This window comes from Pholcus phalangioides, unplaced genomic scaffold, assembly GCF_987345545.1.
Source record: "Pholcus phalangioides strain wild (caught in Gottingen) unplaced genomic scaffold, Ppha-v1.0 ptg000011l_1, whole genome shotgun sequence".
Taxonomy (NCBI): Eukaryota; Metazoa; Arthropoda; class Arachnida; order Araneae; family Pholcidae; genus Pholcus; species Pholcus phalangioides.
In genome coordinates, this window is record NW_028301604.1 from 63,432,154 (window position 1) to 63,455,478 (window position 23,325).

Sequence of the window (23,325 nt, forward strand, 5' to 3'; positions counted from 1 at the left end):
ATACATATTTTTTGCATTATATACATAAAAACAAAATTAAATACATGACTAGAAAAAGATATACTCATTAAATAAAACCAAAAAAATGTATATACCCACCCTATTATTTAGAGAACATTTTGGCAATATAAAAAACAACTTATTTCCCAATCTATTAAAACACTCACTGATAAAAATTTTCATTAAAATTATGCTGCTTAAAACAGACTAGTTATGAGCTATGCAGTACACCACTTATTTTTTCTTTCACACTGCATAAAATCACAGATGAAAAAGTGTTTAACAAATGGTTGTAACAAGAACCATAAAATATTTTAGTGAAAATTACAACTATAGATTCCTTTAGAATTAAGTGAAGCTCGCTGTGGTATGCATATATTATCAGATCTTTGCATATATACACATGTAATCTAAGGGGAACACAGAAATATTTTGGTTTAAAAAAGAAAAAAAAACAGGTTAGATATCATGCACAACATCAATAAATTTTAGAGGAAACTATGATGGTAACAAAGTTTTTAATAAACAACAATTTTTTATATTCAAATTACATCTAACACTGATGAGGCAAAATTATTACTTGTTCTTACATGTAATTTCTGAATACTGGACAAAAGTTGAAAAGTAAAAATTATATATGAGAGCATAATTTTCAATATTCTGTACTCCAAGAGGGTTTTCTATAAGGCAACCTTACAAGGTTGCATATATAAGGTTGTGTAAGTGCACTTTCTCACCTAGCTGATGAATTAGATACACAAAAAGAAACCCCCTAATTTTCAGTTTTATAAATTTTACTACGGTAAAACCTGTATGAAACTGAATGTCAGGAGACTGGAATAATATTTTATTTTAGACAGTTTTTCATTTTATGAAGGTGCACATCAAAGCACAAATAGTCTCAATGGAACTATATTTTGATTCCATTTAAGACAGGTTTCCATCTCATACAATGTCCACCTTAGTTAGGTTTCACTGCATTATAAAATCAAAACTTCCTGAAACCTCATCCATTTGAGTATGTTGAGAAGTCTGCAATAGTGAGCAAAAAAACAGAGTGCAGTATCCTAAAAGATTTTTTTAAATGGAAAAAAAAAATTAGCTCAATGACTAAATTATAGAGAAAGAAATTAAATCTCATTTATAAAAGTGTGGATTATAAAGTTTATCAGTCTGTCAATAAAAACTTTAAACTAAAATTTGTAAGTTCAAATTTTTCACAACTTTAATCCATGCAAAACTAACGAACACAGAGATTTAAAAAAACCACGAATTCAACCATCATGAATGTATGATATGATACAAGTAAATTCACAATGGTGAAGTAAGTAACACGTAAACCCTCATGGTGAATTTGTGTACAACTTAAACATTAGGCACTTACTCACAACATTTAACTAAATTTGAAGTTTAGTCATAAATGCTGAAATTTTTTTTTCCGAGCCAATAATTTTTTCACAGTTAATGATACGTACTGGAAGCCAAAATAATCGTAAAAAAAATCTATTTTGAATTATACTGCTTATACAGGGCCTTATTGAAGATGTGCAAAGCCTGAAAAATCTTCTCACATAAAATAAATGTATTGAAGTAGTAATATATATACAAATATATAACTATTTTCATGATTCAAACTATAGTGAGAAAAAAATTTGGATTGTGCAAACTTCAAGGTAAAAAAAAAAGAAATGCATAAAAAAAAACATTCTAACAAATTAGCAAAATCACAGCCACACATGCTCTGCAACAAACAAAGAGTTGCTGTCATTAATTGGGACATCTACAATAAATTCAAAACATAAAAGGATAAGAATAGGACCTCACCTTATGTGAAAAGGTGATTCTGAATTTTTATCTTCAAATTGGCTGCAGTAATGACCACTTAAAGAACCCTTTGTATATATGCAAAGCTACACATTTAAGGGTCAATATTAAGTAAATCATCATAAATTACAAGCAATACTGGAAAGAAAGGTCATGTTCACACATGACCATTTTATGAAATTAGGTAAACTAATAATGTGGATGAAACCACTTATTTTATGAAACAAAAATGTATGAGAGAGTTATATTAAAAATAATTTTAGATGAAAGAAAACATTGGCTCTCTTATCTTTTTAAAGATATGATCTATAAATTAATATCTTATCAAGCAAAATCCAAAAAAAAATGAAACAGGAAGAGGAAAATAAAAAGGTTTACAAGTCTGAAGTAAGCATGAAGTTATGAAATGCTATTCATGTAAGACAAACATTGTTTTTGAAAAACTTTTTTTCTCTAAAGATATTATGGTGCTGGAAAATACTTTGCAATGTTCAATAAAGTATATATTTTTAAACCAGACTTACCATTTACAAACATTGACACATAAGGAAACTTTTTAAAACAAGATTCTACAAAACAAGACAATTTACCAATTCAGTAACTGATGAAGATTGGAATAAATATTTCAAGTGAGAATGAGACCTGTACTCAACATAATTACACTTGAATAAAGAAGTGGTTCCCGCCCAAGAATCCCTTTCCTGACCATATCAATATTTCTGAATGCTAAATAATTAGGCTGACTGCGATGACTTTAGCAAGTTCACTATCTTTTACTGTCTTAGATTTGTAAATTTAATATAATTATTTTATTTCTGTTAAATTCCTAAATGATAGAAAAAATTAGATTAATGCAAATAATTTATAACACATTAAGAAGCTATAAATCATTAGTTATACTTGAGTGTATAAAGGTACTTTAGAGTTGAAAATACTGATAAAACATGTATGTTGTGTAAGAAATAAAAGCTTGTGATATGTTTGAAATATCTGCTTTGAGAAATTTTTGTTAAAAGTTAAAAAGAATTATATACACCAACTAATAATACCAAGGAAGACCATACATCATTGACATGACATGAATAACACTTTCTTTGATAACTTCCAAGCAAACTCCAATATCAAAAGAACTCATGTTTTTTCATGAAGTAAAAATGTATTAAATATAACTTTCACACACAAAAGAAAACCTTTTCAATCAGTTTCTATATCTTTAGAATACAGAAAATTACATTCATTATCAAAGATATAACTTCAAAGAAAATTACATTAATACGCATAAACCATTGGATGAATAAAAATTTGTTTACAAAGCATAGCAATGACTGCATAATTGATAGAGAAAAAATACATTATAAGTAGCTGAAATAAAAAACTTTGGTGGATTGAAATATGGCACTATTGTACCATGGCTCTTTCATTCCTCTTTTTCTTAAGTATAGAACTTCTTTGATGAAGTTTGAATCAAAGAAAATAAAAAGTAATTTGATTTAATAAACTACATAAATTTTATATACAAGGAAAGGAAACATGCATATAAGAATTACAATTTCATGAAATGAAACTAAAATATTTAAACCCTTTTTAAGGTATGTTTTGTAGCACAATATAATTTTTAATAATCATTATCCACAGAAAAAAATAACATAAGATGAAATAATAACAACACTTCATGCAACAAATACTCACAAATATAACATTTACATTATCAAAGACAACAAGATGAAACAGACTAGAGTGGTATATAATCAACAGCAGCAAAGATTAGACTCCTCCACTGTTTGAGGAGTGAACACATACAACAAAGGGTTAAAGACGAGACTGCAAAGCACACCTATTATGGAAGTTAGACAAGGGACACATTCACTAATATTACTTCTCACTATAATGCATGAAGCAGAGAAGTGCATAAAAATACAAATTCAGATCATCAAAACACTTCGATTTTAAAAATATAATTTCAGCTTTCCAACCAATAGTAGCTATGCCTTGGCGAAAGCCTCTTAGACAACCCATCTCAGAATCGAAGAGGTGAATCCTTGTGAGTTGAGTTGCACTGCAAAAATTAAGCTCACAAGCACATACCATTCATACAAGAAAATAACAGGAACTCTTATTACCATATACAAGGAAAAAGTATATGGTTTGATATACGTTTCATAAATCCCAAGTTCATAATTATAAAAAAAAAAAGTTAAACACACATTTGCAGCAGCTCTGATTATTTCCAGTGCTTTAACACACAACAATTCACATCATAGTAAGTCACAAGCAAGAAGACATGACCTTAAATCATTCTGTTCAATACATCAAGATTTACAATCATTTCGTTGGGATTACTTTCAATAAATAATCATGCCAGCATGATAATATGTATGTATGTATATATATATATATATAGGGAACTTTAGAGTGCTGTTTCTACAGTGAAAAGTTTTTTTCTTTCTCATTTCACTGTGCTATCTAGTCTGTGAGAATTATGAAGGTGCTTCTAAAAAACCTTATAATTCAAAACCTCTTTTAGAGTATGTTGAACACAAATTCATAATTTTTTAAATGCACATATTATCAGTGAAAATTCACAAGTGTGATAGAAACTTTATTCTTTTCAAATAAACTACGGCAGTGAAAATCATTTATTTCTCTGCAGTCAAACAATAAAACCTCACTTGATATAACAAAATGTGTTTCGTGCAGGTTGGAAAGCGCAAGATATCCCAAACTATTCCATTATTTTGCACACAACAGACAACTACTGGTACTTTGCAGTCTCTTCCCATTCGTCTATTTTTTTTTAAAATATGAAATCAGAGGAAACTTTTCAATATGCACTGGTCAGAATTCAGTATTCATTATAACTCTGATCATAACATTCATCTTTCACTTTTGTATATGTATCTACCTGTGGAACATAAGAGCAGTCAACCTGAGAATATGGCATATATGGTCTATTATATGCACCATAATACAGATCACTGTCAGTCTGTTTTGCGGTATTATGCTGTTCTGCCAATGGCATCTGATAACCATGCAGTGGGCTGATGCTCTGATGCTGAGAATGATCTTGAAAATGGGCTTCTTGTTCATTTTGTTCATGCCACTGCTGCCAACTGTTGCTTTGTGATGGAGACTCTGGTACAAAATATGGTGATGTGATAGTTGATGTGCCATTCCATGAATTTGATGGGCTGTAATTGTTGTGTTCTACAGGCCTTCTACCTCTACCCCGTCTCCCTGATCCTCGACCGCGACCCCTAGGAGTTATACCATCACCAGACAAAGCAGGTGGGAGGCATCGCCCTAGTTCACTTTTTTTCTTACGCCCTCTTTTGCCTCTCACTGGAGCCATTAATCTCACTTCAGAATCAGGGGTTTGAAGACTTCGGTGCACAGTTGAACTTACGTCATTATGATAATCATTATAACAGGCATCATCATTAGTTTCTTCTTTTACTTCAACTTTTAGTTTTACATCTGGAAATGACACTTCAGAAAAATCTAAATCTGGCAGCAAGCCACAGAGGTGGTCACGTAATTTCTTTAGTGCCACATAAAATGGCACTTTGTCAACTGCTCTAGGTAACTGGGCACATCTTGCACTTGAAGAAGGCATGACAAACACAGACTACAAAGAGAAGAAGAGAAAAAAAAAAGAAATTTGGGTTCAGTCAAAAAAAGAGTTAACAATATTACACTGGGTATGAATAACTTTTGTACAATAATATATACAGGGTGAAAACTTATGTCAGTTCAAATAACTTGTAAACCATTGGGTATAGAAACATACTCTTACAATTTACAAAAATATTTAACCCTTGACTACTCGTACCCTGTCTTATGTGATAACTACTCATGCAGTGTACTTTATATTTATATACCAGTGTATATAGACAGTATTTATTCAGGGTACTAAATTACCATACAAACCAGTTCAGTTCTGCTCTAATTACTTTCGTCTGTTGTACGATGTGCACATATATCACATTTGTACATGTGCATATTTGTTGCTACCATAAATTTGACATTATTATAAGATACAAAGGTCTTTCTGAGACTGAAGTAAAACAGACTATAAGACATATTTGCAGTTTGTGAGACATAATTATAAGACACCAGAAATATTCACAGAAAAATAATGGAAAGAATATTTCCACAACAATAAAATTTGAGTACATATATCAGTCATGTTTTTTTACAATAATGACTGAAATTATAAGGACACCCAAGTAACATAAAAAATTCATGAAAGTGAAGAAAAACCACCATTAATTTTGAAACACAAACAGGATCATTTGACTTTCTCAAAACATGCCATGCCTTGGACTCAGTGGTATTCTGTTATGTTCTTCAATGAAAAAAAAAATTCAATCTTGATGGTTCAGATGGTTTCTATTCATATTGACATGATTTGAGGTCTGCAACACCACAGTTAATGAGCCATCAAATGGGTGGTGGATCAATGATGGTTTGGGGATCATTTTCAAGCCAAGGAAAGACTGATGTAATTTTTCTACCCTCAGGGATGAACTCAAAACGTTATGTAGAACTTTTGCAGGAGTAACTTGGTACAGTCAAACCTCGTTAATGAGTCACTCTTGGGAGAGCAAAAATATGACTTAGTAAGCGGAGTGACTCGTTAAGCGGAGTAAGCCATAGCTGTGCCAATTGGGAGTTTCAAAAAGTGACCCGGTAAGCGGAGTGACGTGTTAACCGGGTGATGCACTAACGAGGTTTGACTGTATACATATAAAGAAGTTTTTTGTGATGAAGATTGCATATTCCAATAAGATTCATGTGTTAGGTCACATAAAAAAGTGGTTTAAGCAAAAATACCTCAATGTTCTTTCATGGCCGGCTCATTCCCCTGACCTCAACACTAGAGAAAACTTGTGGGGCATCCTTTGCAGATCAGTATATACAGGTAAGAGGCAATTTTCTTCCATCCAGCATCTAAAAACAGCCATATCACAGGCTTGGAATTATGTCTCTTGTGAAAATCTCATTGATTTGGTTGAATCCATGACAAATCGCCTCTTTTCTTTGATTAGCAATAGAGGTGGTTGTACAAAATATTCCTTTTGATAAATTTATATGTAATTTGTATGTTTTTTTATTTTACTTTGCCTCAAAGATAAGCAGGTGTTTTATAATTTTGTCTACGCTATATTTTTTATTTTTCCATAAAATAATGTGAAATTTTTTTTAAATTCCCAATATTTGATATAAAGTTATTTTGCACTGTCATAACACAGCTTGAAATTTCTGATATTTTTTACTGCTGCTCTTTTATTTCTGCTCTTTTTTGTGATTTCACTAAAATTTAAGAGTGCCTTATAATTATGTCTTGCACTGCATTTATGTTCTAAATAAATAAAGAAAAAATTGTGTGGATATGTAATTCATAGAGACTGCATCAAAGGAAAATGCATCAAGGAAAAGCGAAGACCAGGGCCGGTGCCAGACATGAAGCGACAAGGCAGCATGTTCACAGGGGCAGCATTTTTGATGACACATTTTTGCACATCGAAATCATTTTGGGGGGAAAGCACGAGTTGGTAAATAAGCGCAATTACAATACTTTTGAAATGCTGCTCGACTCTTTGCTATTCAATGATCAATTCATATCAATACATCTCCTTTCCTGCATTTCTAAAAAGTGCCGTTGGTCCCTACAGATAGGCTGGACATAGCCAAACTACATGCATCCCTCATTTTACACAGCCAATTGGTTCTGCAAAATAAGCACATCGGATGAAATTGCGCAAAGTGAGTTGAATTTAACACAGGTAAGATAGGGATAGGGGTTTTCTTCAAAAAATTAAAATATGAACCCAACCTCCAGTAGCAAAATGTTATTTCAAATTTATTGAATTCAAACTTTTAAATAAGTTTTGAATCTAAAAAATTTTTTAAGCTACATCAAAATAATTTAATCAATACTTTTTACTTCTGCTACATCACTATTTCTGATTAATTCCAGTGAGTGTGAATGTTTTCTCTGAAAAGCCTGGTATAATAGGCTGATAACTTTTTAAGGAAGGAGTCGTGATTCAGGTAAGAAGCTGCATACTTTGTCTCTACGAAAACTTCAGTAGCAAGAGAATTGCCAGACTTCTGAATATCCCTTGCAAATACGACAGTTCTAGTTTCATTGGATCACTTTCTTTGATAAGGTAAAATTCTGATAGCATTGTCAATGTTATCAAAAGTCGTTGATTAGTGAGATCTGGCGAATTGGATTTGAGCATTTGTTGCAGAGCTTTCTCATCGAAGTCATATAATCTAACAGATTTTGTCATTTTAACTATGTCATGTCCTCAGTTTCCAAGCCTACTTTCAGGATTAACATCACAACTCCAGGCCAAATTTCACAGGTTACGATTTATAAAACCAAAATTTCAAAATTGTGATATAGCAAAATTACGTGAAGTGAGATTGCGTAATGCGAGAGATACTTGTATATCTCTTCGAGTTGCATCCATCCTTCGAGAAAGTTCAAAATCACATCTAGGGTTCATCTGGTTTTTGAGGTTCAGGTTTCTGTGAAAGATGGTGCTGTTTTAGCTCAGGAATGTTTGGCTGCTTGTTTTTGTATACCAATAGTTCTCAAAGTGTTCATCTGGGATCCTAAGGGTGTTGACAACTTTTGTCAGGGGCATTGCCAACTTCTTTTAAGGGTGTTGCAGTGAGCTTGTGATATTCACATGTGCCTGTTTGTTACTTTTAAGTGGTTCTTTGTTAGACTATTCGGGGAGACGTGGATGTACATTGGCAAGGGCAAAAAAGCAGCATGTGAGAAAAGTTTGAGAACCACTGCTATATACCTTTATCTGTTCTCTTTTAGCCTGTTATCTGAATTGTCTGACAGACCCTCTTCTTGCAAACAAGGTGTCACAAAAAGCAGTTGGATTTATGTCATTTTTCTGCCATGTCTCCACAATGCTTCAAAAATAATGTTATATTTTGCTTGTTTTGACCAGACTTGTAATTTGATAGCCAAAAATATCTCACCAGAAAAGTCAACACTTTATTAGTGCCAAGTTGTGTCCAACAAAGAACAACTGAAATTTTTGGGCTATTTATTGTCAATGTCTTGTCTTTTCTATTGGACTAGACTAGTGTTTCTCAAAGTGTGAGTTGCAGCTTCTAGGGGGTGTCGCCAACCTTTGTCAAGGACACTATGATAAGCTATTGACATTGATGATTGCCTATTTAGTTAGCACTTTGAAGTGGTTCTTTTTCAGACTGCTGTGGGGAACCGCAGATAAACGTTCTCCTGGCAAGTAAGTCATGGATGACAAAAGTTTTAGAGCTACTGCCCTAAATCATTGGTGTGACCTGCTCCTCCCTGGGGTTGTGACCCAGACTTTGGGAACCTGGCAGCACAAGACATAACAAGCATTATACAGTAACAAACTTCACATTAGGTTCAGAACACATACACACACATTCCAACATGTAACAATTCTGGATATTATGCCGAGGTAAACAGGAAAAAAGTGTTATTTCTCTCCACCTTGAACTGAACCCAGGACCTCTTGCATATAGAGCAAGTGCACTTACCAAAAGAAAAGAAAAACATCATCCATGTAACAATGCGTTAGATATTCCGCAGAAGAATGTGGATGAGGTGCATGCATGGTTTAGTAGACTTTGGGAACTACTGTATTAGGGTAATAGACTTGAAGAAAGAAAACTCTTCCAAAGGGCAGCAAAATTTCTAGGACTCTGACCCTGGTTAAGATTATATCCTCTTCGCTCCAAAGATACGATACACATATATGTACCTCATTTTTAATGGTTTTAAATGACTCTTTTTTTTTTCAAGTTAACACCTGAGGTACACATGTGCATATTTAACTCAAATGATTCCAGTAAAGATATCAACCAAAATTAATTTTTTTAAGGGCATTTTGACACAATAAACACAAATCAACCAAAAAATTTTTTTTCTTACTAGTGAGTTTTGGCTCAGGTGTAAGAGACAAAGGTGTTGTGCTCAGTTTCATGTTTTTGTGTGTAGTAACATTTGTGATTTCTTCACACTTTTACATTATTAATGCCACCTTTGCTATCAATTGTAGTGGATACTATGAGAATTTTTAAATATTACTTTATAACACATCCTCCAATAGTTCTGAAAAATATATTAACAGACAAGCCTGACAAGTCTTATTGTACCAAGAATGCAATGAAAAAATTTATTTCACACAAAATATAACTTACGATTCCAGTTCCTTGAATGGGATCAGGCTGTCTTCCGAAGTCAAAATTCTTCTTTCCTGAGAACACCTCATATATCACTAAAGTGACGTAAAAAAAAAAAATTCTATATTCTATAAAGGATAAACTAAACAGATATATCTCAAATATAAAATCATCATGTGAAATATAAATCTGTCAAGTAAAGAAAAAGTGTTTGCATCAGCACACAATTACACAGTTCTAAATGCTCACAACCCCCCTTAATGAAGTTGTAAAGGTGAAAATATTCATTATGTTTTAACTTTGTTGCATCCATACTGGTTTATAAAAAAAGGAATGTGCTTAGCTAAAACTGAACATAATTTACATGCATGATATGCCAACAGTTGGAAATTGAAATTTTAAGTAAATTATTTTAAAAAAATGAGGGAAAAAAAAATTTTAAGTAAAATAACTGAATTCATTACTAAAAATACATGTTTTGTTTATCTTTTCTTTCAGATAATGAATTCAAAAATGGAAAACCTCAAACCCTCTTTATTTTTTAAAATTCTGGACAATTAACTCTGCAGAATACTGAATTTTCTTCCCACACTTCACATTTTGTTATTTCAATTATCTGTGTGTGTGTGTATAGCTTCAATTTTTGAAGTGATACATAACATTTTGTGCTTTAACAGCATTTGCAAAGTTACCTCATAACCAATTTTTAAGTCTAACTAATGAGCAGCAAATTTGTGCTAAACATATTTCAGTAGTCAGATTCTTAGAAAACAAATCCTTCATCTATTCTCTACATGTTTTAAAATCATTAAATACTAACACTAACAAATTCCCTGGACGGATCATGCTGATCCCTTGGGAATACGTGAGGATCACGTTGTTATTATTATTATAAGTGTAAGTGTATCACGATGGTTCTTGAAGACAATGCCATTTACATATCAATGTAATTAAACTAAAACAAAGTTTTAATATAGGTTTAGGCACAATATACATTAACTGATAAATTTATCTATAGATTCCATCTGATCAATTAATTTTTACTATAATTGCAAAAAATTTCTGCTTTTGAGGAAAGAATAATTCCCAAAGTATTTATCTAGAAAAATACAGTTCACTTTCATGTTTCTTACATAAAAATGGCATCACACACACGCATAACATTAGTTGACAACATTGCAATTAATGACAGAATATTTCATTTTGGTGAGGCAAAGATGAAAGTTTTCAAAGAGCCAGAGTCAATTTGACCTGTCAACAGTCAAATCCGTGAAATGACTTGTGTTGGATGACCATATCCTGATGGTGGTTTTGATCTAAGTGTAGTAAAGACAAATAATTTAACCTGTGTTGGGTAATAAATTGGTGATGGCTGTAATTTACGGGTGGAATTGGTGATGCAAATACTTGAAGAAAAATAAAGAGAGCTAAACTTAGATGAAATTACTTCAAGTATTTTCAGTGTGTCATAGAAGAGCACTCAGTTCTCCAATGTTCTAGCATATTTTGTTGAAGCAAATTGAGCTTGCTTGGAAAAAAAATCTTTTGTATTCGAAAAGGAGAAATATGCGACACCAGTAATCATGAGATTTATAGCTAAGGCTGATCTATTTTATGATTTTATCTTTGAGGAATATTGTGTCTCCCATACAGATCTTTTGGATTGGTTGATTTCAATTTAAGCATTTCAATTTTAGGGGGTTTGTCCAGCCAGAATTTGGGTCTGTTTCCCGAACAATTCACAAATCTTGAATCTGAAACACATACCTTTCACAAAATTCAAATTACCAAACCATAAATTTTGAATTTCATTTCTTTTGTAAAAAATTAACTAGATTGTTTTTCTTTCCACAAAATTATAGATCCATTTTAACAAAAACAGGAAGTCTGGACCGACCCCTGAATCCAAATGTTGGTAAAGCTGCAGACAAAAAAGCCATACTTCTCCATCTGTTGAAAGATTATTTTCTAGCTATGGTTTTAGTATAATGAAAACTTAGAAATAAGTTTAGTAATAAAAAACGTAGGATGTGCTTGTGCAATGCAAAAAGTATTGATTGCATTTATTAATACACATTATATATCAATAAAAATTCAGTTGAGCTCTGTTAACATGAAAAGTGAAGAGTCTAGTCTCATGTTTGCTCATTGTTAGTTACTTGTTAACCCTTTAAGCAACATGGACAAGATATCTCACCTCCTTAAAAACCTTGTGGCATTGCTGGCAACATGTGTGGTAAGATGGAAGTCACACCCCCAGAGCAACTGCCAGAGTGCAGGTGGGTTAATTGATTGTCCATGCTCGACGCACCATCAAGTGATTATTCTAGTTATCACTCAGTTCATTTGGTAAAGAGACCATCGACTTCTTAGGATTCCAGCTATCTTGAAGTGGCATCAAACCTCTAACAGATCAAGTGCAATGTACTCTGGATTATCCAAAACTAACGATCAGCTCATATGGACTGATGAAGCAACAAAGTCAGTCACTGTGACCAAGGAAGTCATGGCAGATGCCCCGCTCCTGAAACATCCACTTTCTGGAGCCAAATTAAGAGTGTTTGGGTAGATGCTTCAGATGCCACAGTGGGTGGTGCTGTCATGCAATTAGCCAACAAGTGGGAACGCATAACATTTTTCTCCATGAAGTTGCCTAAAAGTCAAAACAAAGGGTCCACTTATGCCCAAGCAATTTTATCAATTTATTTGCAATTTATTCTTTGGTCAAAAAATTCAAGCATCTGCTTGAAGTCAGGGAGTTCAGTATCTTCACAGATCAGAGGACCCTGATTTTTGTCAAGTAGAATCCAAACAAATGTTCACCATGGCAACTTCATAATTTGGACTTGATATCCAAGTAATTAACTGATATCTAGCATGTCCAGGGCTCCCAAAACTTTATTGCAGATGCACTGTCAAGAATCAAAATCAAAGCAATAACTGGTTTTACAAATACAACGCCACAACAGGCAAATTGCCCAACGAGGTGGCTGACTTAAGAACATCATGGATCCCCGAGCCATTTTTTGGAGGCCCTACATACTACTGCTACACCACACATGCACCCCCCCCCCGCGGAACCCCCCAACGAATCGGTACATGCGGAAATGTGCGTGTACGTGTAGTGCAACCTGACAAAGTTTGTTTCTGTGTAATGCTTGTTATGTATAGTGCTGTCATCTGCCCCCAGTTTTTCTAACTATAAGTGAAGTGTTATGGTTGAATGATTTACCGTTGTAGGACTGTTGCGCTGTGTGGCGAGACTTTTTAACGGGGAGATCGGCTCGCATTTGCGCCTTGAAGTTGGGAACCACAGAAAACCAACTTCAGCCGACCACCACTGTGGGGTTCGAACCCGGATCCTTGCATCACGAGTCCAGCACTATAACCACTCGACCACCACAGCGGATTTAAGGATATAAATTTCAAAAAATTTGGGGAATCTCAAAAAAGCGACCCAGAACTGAAAGCAATTTTGAAGGGTAACAACACATATCTACATCTGGAACTGAAACCATGTCATCTAACAGATGGTGAGTTATGGTGTGACATTTGAACAGGCTCACCAAAACCTTTCATTCCAGACTCATATGGCAAGCTGATTTTTGACCACCTTCACAATCTATTACTTCTCATAATTGCTGTAATGAAAAACCCCATTTGCTCATGATATGTGTGGCCAAACATGAACAAAAACATCAGAACTTAGGTTCTCTGCTGCCAATTATGCCAGCAATCGAAAATCCAGAGAAGTACAAAAGCACCCCCGAGTACCTTTGCACTTCCAGACACTCGTTTTTCTCATGTGAACATTGACATTATAGGTCTTTATCAGCCATTAAACAGGAACATCTACTGTCTCACCATGATAGACAAGAGGGCCCGAAGTCACATAGATATCACGCATATGTGCAGCATGTAGCCATCTTTTCTAGGTACAGCCTGTAAGCATATGCATTGAAACAATGTGCAAAACATTCTTCGATTCTTGGATCAGTCGGTTTGGTTGTCCCTCAACAATCACCACAGATCGTGGAACTCAATCTCATCTGTTCAAGCAGCTCACAACACTGCTTTGGAACAGATCAAATATGAACCACTGCATACCATCTGATTGCCAATGATCTGGTAGAGCGATTTCATTGCACCCTAAAAAATGCCATCATTGCTCACGACAACACCAAATGGACAGAATCACTTCCTATAGTCCTCCTGGGTTTATGATAAGCTTTCAAGGATGATCTTCAAGCTGCCTGTGCTCAACTGGTGTATGGAAGTACTCTTTGGTTGCCATTTGACCTGCTTTGTGATGTGTTCAAATCTGTGTCATCTGTGTCAGACACTATTAATCCCGTTTCTCCCTTTTATAAGAAAACTTTCAAGATTTATGCTCATCCTTCCTTAAAATCTTGTTCTCAAAGGTTCTTACATGTAGACAAAGTTTGACCAGCATTAACTATATTCTACACTGGACCATATCCTGTAGTGCGAAGGAATCAAAAAGTTTTTGTCATCAAAGTAACGGTAAATCCATCTCAGTCTCTATTGACAGAATCAAGCCTGCTTTCACAATGGATGACAGAGAACTACCTGTAGTCAACAAACTACCAAATGATATTAATACAAGATTCATCGAAAGACTGGTTATTTGTGGAGATGAAGATTACAAGGAAGAAAATTCATCACTGCCCCCATGGGGACTCGAACCCCGGTCTCTCGCTTGCCGGACAAGTGATCTACCATCTAAGCTATGGAAGCAGATAGAATATTTCAACCTTGGAGCGTATATATATGTTGAAAGGCACCGTTCATGGATGCCGTCAACAATCAACTAATAGCTCGTGAATGACAAAGGCCAACCAGGTTTGGCCTTTGTCATTCACGAGCTATTAGTTGATTGTTCACTTGACAAAGGCCAACCAGGTTTGGCCTTTGTCATTCACGAGCTATTAGTTGATTGTTCACTTGACAAAGGCCAACCAGGTTTGGCCTTTGTCATTCACGAGCTATTAGTTGATTGTTGACGCCGTCCATGTACGGTGCTTTTCAACATATATATACGCTCCAAGGTTGAAATATTCTATCTGCTTCCATAGCTTAGATGGTAGAGCACTCGTCCGGCAAGCGAGAGACCGGGGTTCGAGTCCCCGTGGGGGCAGTGATGAATTTTCTTCCTTGCAATCTTCATCTCCACAAATAACCAGTCTTTCGATGAATCTTGTATTGACAAGTGGAGAGGACGTTTCTATATACAAATGATATTAGTTCTAAAGAGGAAGTTTAAAATTCCAGTCAACCACGGTAATAACTAGTTACGGATGAACAGTCAATTTTCCAGAATGATTTGCATCATATTTTTGATTGCACATCTTTATACTCATTTATATTCTTATAGTGTGTAGTGTGTTCAGATTTTGTTCATATCCTTGCATATGTGTTTACATTGCAAACCATTCACCTTACTCTGAAAAATATTGAATTGCGAACTGTTACACATATTTATACGCATGCGTATACATGTACTTATTCTTTCATTGTTATAATTTGGTATCATCAATATGAATCTCAATCTTGTATTTCCTGCATTAGCATTCGCTCGTTCACTGGGGAGGGGGGTCTGTGGCACCACTGCTGACACATACGATAAGACAGAAGCCGCACCCCCAGAGCACAGGCAGGTTGATTGATTGTCCCTGCTTGAAGTGCCATTAAGTGATTATTCTAATTATCACTCAGTTCATTTCTTGTCATGTTCAAGTACGTAATGTAAATAAAGTCTGTACCTTCATGTGAAATAAAATGTATGTCTTTCTTGAATTGAAATGCCATACAACCATCGATACAGCAAAACCTCTTATTTTACACTGCTCAAAACAATTAAATGATATTGCAAATTTTCTGATGATTAGCAACATAACTATCTTGTTTTTTATCCATGGTGAAAGAAACAGGATTGAGAAATGCATATTTCATTCACAAACTTCGAAGTATGCAGACTTTGTGTGAAGTCAAAAATCATGTTTCACTGGTAGACAATGAAACATGGCTTGCAACAAACTTTATAAAGGTGACCGAAAGAAACCATTGAATGCTTCTTGATTGCTTCCACGAATGAATGTGATGTCTCAACAGTGTGATTTAGCTGAATCGGAAGCCTGGAGGCCTATCGGTAGTCTAAAAGCAGGTTAAAGACAATCCATTGTAGCGGAAGCCATTGCGCTACTCAAAGTGTGATTCCCGGTCTGTGGAATTGATTTTTGGAAACCAGAGATGTAAGCCAAAGATCAGGGCAAGGTCCTAGGCCTTCAACATTACAAAATGAAGATTGAGATTAATGACTAGGAGAAATCACAGGATGAATGGCACTCATCTGCAGCAACATCTTCAGACAGTTAATGGAACCAGTGTTTCACCTCAAACTGCGAGAAACCGACTCCACTCTATTGGTATTTATGACCTATGGTGTACGTTCCTTTGACCAGATGCCACCGTACTGCCCATAAACGGTGGGTACAAGAACATGTTGGTTAGGGTTGAAATTAGTGGTCAAATGTTCTGTTCTCAGATGAGCCCTGTTTCAGTTTTTAACCTGAAAATAGGTGATTGCTGATATGGAGAAACAGTGGTAGTTGAAATAATCCTGCATTTGTATTTGAACGTACTCATATGGAGGATCAGATTGATGGTCTGGGTGGGTATCTCCATAAATGGCAGCACCGACCTATATATCATCAGGAATGGATCACTGATGGCTCAGTGCTATAGAGACGGAATTCTTAGGCCTTTTGTGACCCTCCCATGCTGCAGCAGTTGGAAATGAATTCCCTTTCATGTATGATAACAGTACCCCACATTGTGCTCGGCTTGTGGATAACTTTCATTTTGATGAAGGAATCCTTCAAATGGACAGGTCATCGTGTCCTCCTGGCATGAATCCCATTCAACATGTTTGGGACATTCTAGAAAAAAAAGTTGCTGGTCGTTCTTCACCCCCACAAACTGTTCAACAGCTAGAAACCATACTCCAACAGGAGTGGGACAGAATACTCCAGTCCCTCATCAATTCATCAATAATGTCTGCGAGTCTGTGCCTCACAGGTGTCAAACATTGCTTTCCATCCGGGGAAGCCATACTCTATATTAGAGATGATTTTCATTCGAAAAAAATTACATTTTTCTTTTTTCATGCATAATTTGTGCATTTTCTGTTCTTCAGCATAAAACTTGAATATTCCATGTTACATGCATGATTATCTTTTCTTATATTCTACTACATCTCTGGATCCCATTTCAGCCTTTAACATATCCCCCTGATCTGTTGCGTATAGCCAAAAAAATGTGATGGATTCTTTTATTTCACAATTAGATTCTCATTTCTTTTTCTTTTTGTATCCTGTGTATATAATATATAATATGGAGGGTGTAAGATAACAGATGAGATGGCAGGGGGGCCCTCAATTGCTTTTAAAACATACCTCGATCCTAATACGTGTACATTCATCCATCTTAACTAAACCCCGAAACTTTTCTCAAACTCCCAATCCCATCTCGTCTGTAATCACCACAAAATTTGTTAATCGCGACAGTACCCAATTGTCCGGGGGAAATATGTTGTAAAAATTTTGTATTATTTTTTTTTTTTGACACAAAATACAGTGTTCCAGACTCTGCCATGAAGCTGGGCTGGAAGAGATCTCGGCAACAGGATAAGTCCAGAGGCAAAGTTCTGGCGTTCGTTCATTCATTCATTCAGCCAAAAAAATGCTATATCTCTTAACTGTTTTGAGCAGTGTAGCATTGGCAAGCCCAGATATTTTATAAGGTTGATTTCTGAGCGAGAATTTTTTTCCCTACACCTACTACTTTGCACCTGCAGAAAATCGGAAAGAAAGCCTTCCTAATTAAAAAAGATAACATTTTATAGCGGGTTTAGTGGTTTTTGCTCTGCTGCTTAAAGGATTAAATCTGTGAAGGAATAAAAATCTGCAATCAACAATATCACATAAGTCTGAAATACATTAGAAAACATCATAAAAACCTATTGGCCAATTATATATGAATCATTATGGCCAATATAATATATTTTTTAAATATTAGGGCTGAAAGACAGCTTCGTTTTATGTATATACACAAAGTGAATAAAGAGTTTCTGCACAATATGTGATACTAAATCGATACCAAGCATTTATTGTACAAAACAGTCTTTGTGAATAGAAACACTTTTTACCTCCAAGAAAAATGTTAATCCTTGAAGTTAATCCAAGGTAGAAAAATTTTCATGTAACTTACACATGGATTGATGTCAATATTTCTTACCTGTTAGAGTTTTAAACTTAGTTCTGGGACCCCTTAGCAATCATCAGCACAGGGGTCTGCAGACCAGCTATTGAAAATCACAAGAACTGCACATTACTTACGTAATTGTACATTCATCTCGTAAAAATTACTCTGGGGAATCGCTAAAAAATTGGTGCATGTCAGAAAGCATTGAGTGTGTCTACAAATGACCCTAATATATTTATGATGTCAGAGTTGTGCGTGTTTTGTGTTCAATATGTGGCCATTTGTCTTCCAGATGAAAAGTTATAGATTATTATTCTGGCATGTCAAATTCACAAAAAAATTAAAATTTGCAAATATTAATCAAAGATTTTATTTGAAATCTTGCAAAAAGCATAAAATATATAATAGAATTAAGTATTGATCCAAAGAGATATTGATTTTATCTCTTATTAGCCATGATCTTGTATTGAACAAAGTTGACTGTCATTGTCTATTCTTTTGTCTGAAAAATGTTCAGTATTCTTATGTAGCTTTGAACATGCTAGGGCTGTCCCAATCAATTTCTGCTATAAAAACTGAATGAAGAAATTAGAATCTTGATATGACCAGCGATCTATAAGATCGGCTATATTTTAATCTCTTAAAAGTACTGAAAAATTTGTGATAGGTAAAGGCAATTTGTCATAAAGGTACTAAAAAAACCCCACCTTCTTCATATAGGTTAAGGTTTAACTAAATTTGAAAAATTAAATGATAAAACACATGCATGCTTGTTGTCTAAGATTCAAAATAATCCAATTTTTTTTATTTTCTAGGATTCATGAATTTTTCATATCCTGGTTCTTGGTATAACACTAAAAACAAATTACAACATAGGCAAAAAATTCAAAAGAGAGATACGTATGTTGTATTTAAACATTATCACTCATAAATAACAAAAGAGTTTGCACTTACTTTTACCATTGAAAACTGCAATTTTTGGTTGATATTCTCTGAGTTTTCCTAATAATATTTCTGCACCTTCTCTAATTTCTTTCCTAATGAAAAATTGGACACCAAAAACTATAAAATAACAGTAGCTTTTGTAAATTTTAAAAATAAAACCCTACTGTGATGAATTAGTGAAATTTGGAATATATAGCAAATATATATATACAGGGTGGTTATAAATAAATTGACACTACTCAAATGTATGTAGCGCCCAAACTGATGATGGTATTTTGATGAAACTTGGTATATAGGATATATGGACCATGGGAGAAAAAAGGATTCAATAAAAAAAAAGTTAAATTTTTGACCACTTGATTCAAATAACGTACAGTTAAATCCTGTTGTAGTGCCACAAATTTTCAGTGAACAAATCTTCTATATAGAGATTATAATGTAAAAAACCTATTTTAGCACTAACTCATTATAACGCCAACTATAGTTAGGATTGTATACAAAGTCTGTGTCATTTTCTGAGAATTTTCACATTTCTTCTCTCATCATTTTGTTTTTTCCTCCAGAGGAAATGAAAGGATTTATCCTTTTCATTCCACTGTTATTATCGGTCCACAAAACAACAGTTTAGAGCATAGTTTTAAACATTTTTTGTTTCATCGCCCCCTTCTTCAAAAAAAATTATTTTTCATACCCCAGGGGACAATATTGCCCACTTTGGGGAACACTGGTTTAGAGCAAGACTTAAAAAAATAAATAGTGTGGTCCGGGGGGGGGGGGGGGGGTCATCTCATTCAAAGGAACAGATGTATTGATAAAAGAAAGTGTACAATGAGCACACTGCACAAGTTTGTTCAACGTTTTCAAGGTAAGTTTTTCAACAGTGCATGTTTTAACTCGTTATCATTACATTTTTAGTGGTATGGGTAGTCATTAACAGGGCAGCAACTACATGCTTGATCAGCCGGGGTAAGCGAGCATTTTGCTGCACCCATGTACTGTTGGAGATTAAAGGATGAAATTTGCATCCCCTCTGGTTCAGTTCACAGAGCACCAGACCTGCCTGCTTCCCCCCACCAGTTGTGGTCCTGGTCATTAAGAAATCATCTCCCCCTGATTTGCTCCATTCAATCATTTTAAAAAGAGTTGTTCTTTCAATATTTGAATAAAACAGGTTATTTTATTCATGGAGTAATACTAATACAACATTGAAATATGTACAGTAGTGTGTAATAAATGTGTGAATATATGTAATAGTGGTCTATTCTAACCATGATTCAGTATAATGCTAAACTCATTATAGCCCCAAAATTCTTTGGAACGGATGATAGCCTTAAATCAGGGTTTGACTGTATATACCAAGTTTCAATGAAATACGTTCACCACAATGGGTGCTACATAGGTCGGAGTAGTCAGTTTAATTACAACTACCCTGTATATATGAAGGAAATAATTGGATCTTTAATGTATAAAAAAATAAATTTATTAAAAATATTAATAATATCAATAAATTATATATATATAAATTAATTATTATTATATATAATCCCCAAAGCAGAATGTTGTGTATTGTTCTGCAACAAAATCTCAGCTAAGTGGAAATGTTGTGTGCAGTAAAAATCCCTATAATAATGTTTTTTACACCTTTTCTTAAAATTCTTCCAGATTGTTCTGCAATGTAAGATTTCGGCATATTCTGCTTTGGGGTATATAATTTATGTATAAATTAATATAAATAATTCTATTTAAAAATATTTTTAATTTATCTAAAAATAGACTTAACTAATTTTTTTTAAATATCAATACAACTACAATAGGATAAAGAAATATGTGTATGGGATAATTTACACAAAAAAAAAATGTTGAAGGGTAAAAAAAAACACATTTTTTTCTGTAAATGCAGCATTAAAAAAAAAAGTTTCTGTTGCTATTACTTTACGTCTAAAATATTCATTCAATACTTCTGAATTTCCACGCCAGCAGTAGGAAATAAATTAATACGTTTTCACAGCCATTAAGTCTTTTAGGTAGTAGTCAACAAGGTGAAGATAAATATTTAAACAGACTAACTTAAAAAAATCCAGACTTTTTCTATTATCATAATTTGTCTTTATTTGTAATTATTTATACAGTCCCAGTGTGTTATAACAACTATAAGTCATTGCAACTGTTTCATTATAATGACAGATATGTTAAGTCCCAGATTTTTTATTATTCACCCCATGTTATTTTTCATCAAATATAACAACCTATTCAATCCAATACAACAAATGAGCTGAGCTCTGCTTCACATTTTTTTTTTGCAAAGAAATATATAAAATCCTTAGTTTTTGTTTGTTACAAGTGACCTTGACTCTAGATATTGGAGAATTTGTGGTACATGGGTGCATGCATGTAATTAATTATTACAATTTTATTATTTTCTAACCTGATGTATTTTCAGAACTGTTTACATTATAACAAAACTAATCATTTAGTTTTTTACTCTGTCTAAATATGAATTTTTTCCAGAAGCTAATTTTTTCAAATGCTTGACATAATGACCTTGCAATATAAAGCCTGTTTTCTATGGTACCAGGGGGAGGAGGGGTAGTTATAATGAACGTTGACTATATATATTTGCATATTGTATTTTATAAATTTAGAATTTTCTCAGGTTTGTTATAAAAAAGTATTGCAAACTTTAAATTTAATTATTATAATATTCTGTATCTTTTTTAACATACCTGCTTAAATCTGCACTGCCTTTGGTTGGCCGAGATACTATATTCGTGAAACCAATTCCATAGGATATAAGTTTAAAATCATCCACTGCACTCATAGGTTCTGGAATCAGGCCTGCTAAAAATAAGCATTTCCCTGCAAATATACATGTTGTGTAAAAGATAGATAACTTGAAATGCACATTTTCTGACACAGTTTAATTATGAAGCATAAGTTGTAATTACTGTATGGAAAGAGATAACTTATGAGGCAATTTTTAACAATATATTTTACTTCTACCTCATATTTATTGCCATATCCACTAATTTGTTCTCTGTAATAATAGGAAAGTCATTTTTAGAATTGAAAGGAAGGAACAAAATCAGATATATATATACACACATACACCATATTCCACCTGAATCAACAGAGATCTGTTTCCAGGAAAATCAAGGTACTGTATTATACAGGGGGGATATTTTCAACTGCCCAATAATTACACGATTCCTTGTGAAAAACTAATGTAAGTGTTTTATGTTTTATGATTGGACAAATATTTCGGGAGTTATAATGTTTGAAATTTTGTCACATGCGAGTTTTGTAACAGTCAGTTACGAGCCAAGCACCCAACAAAATTAAATTTATTCCCCCTCCCCCAGCTGGTTGTTGCTTCTTAAAAATGAACTGAGATATTCAATCCCATTAGAAGACAAATTCTGTTTTCTTTTTCATGATTGATGCTTTTTCCCTTCGAGTGGAGTGATGTAATGACCTTGTTACTGCATGTTACTTTTGCCCTCCTATATTAACAATTTTATCACGAGATTCGTAAGGTGTTAGCCAGATGAGATCTATTTGAAAATTGTACTTGCTCTCCTTCACTGTTAAGTGTAAACTTTTGAGGGAAGGTGCATACAGTGCTTAGTGTTTACTGTGCGAAAATAATTTTTTTTATCCTATCGTTTGAATTAGACCACATGTCAATCAACAAAACAGGGCAATATTTTTCTGAGTTATTTTAAAAATTCATTTCAAACTGATAAACGTAAAAAGTTTTAATGAAGGATGTAAAATTGTAGCTCGACGAAGGTCACTGGTGGAAACAGTAAAATAATAATGATCCAATCAGAAACTTTTAATCAAATTAATTATTTTATGAATTGACATATTCAAAATAATTAGTGGTTTCAGATTTTTTCTATTGATTATTCATCGAGTCAAATTTTCATACCAAATTCTACATGTTGTAACAAAGATTTTTCCATTTCCTTGTGACTACTACTACTAAACCAAACATGCACCTCATCCATATTCCTCTGCAAAATTTCAAATGAATTGGTACATGTTGGGATGTGCATGTACATG

General features: G+C 33.8%; 1 protein-coding gene and 1 non-coding gene across 4 annotated transcripts in view; one reads left to right on the forward strand and one right to left on the reverse strand.

Annotated features, from left to right (window-relative positions):
* Window positions 1-499: 499 nt before the first annotated feature.
* The window catches only part of Tdg (Thymine DNA glycosylase), a 35,126-nt gene continuing 12,300 nt past the window's right edge, over window positions 500-23,325 (reverse strand). For all 3 annotated transcript variants that reach the window (XM_089239906.1, XM_089239908.1, XM_089239907.1), the window contains 4 exons: window positions 21,984-22,116; window positions 19,270-19,352; window positions 10,051-10,127; window positions 500-5,449 (listed from right to left, as the gene is read on the reverse strand). In XM_089239906.1, coding sequence (XP_089096032.1) covers window positions 4,667-5,449; window positions 10,051-10,127; window positions 19,270-19,352; window positions 21,984-22,116 — 1,076 coding nt within the window. In that variant the 3' untranslated portion in view covers window positions 500-4,666. The remainder of the gene's footprint in view (window positions 5,450-10,050; window positions 10,128-19,269; window positions 19,353-21,983; window positions 22,117-23,325) is intronic.
* TRNAA-GGC (transfer RNA alanine (anticodon GGC)) lies at window positions 15,119-15,190 on the forward strand. Its single transcript has one exon. It is a non-coding gene; the product is annotated as a tRNA-Ala (tRNA).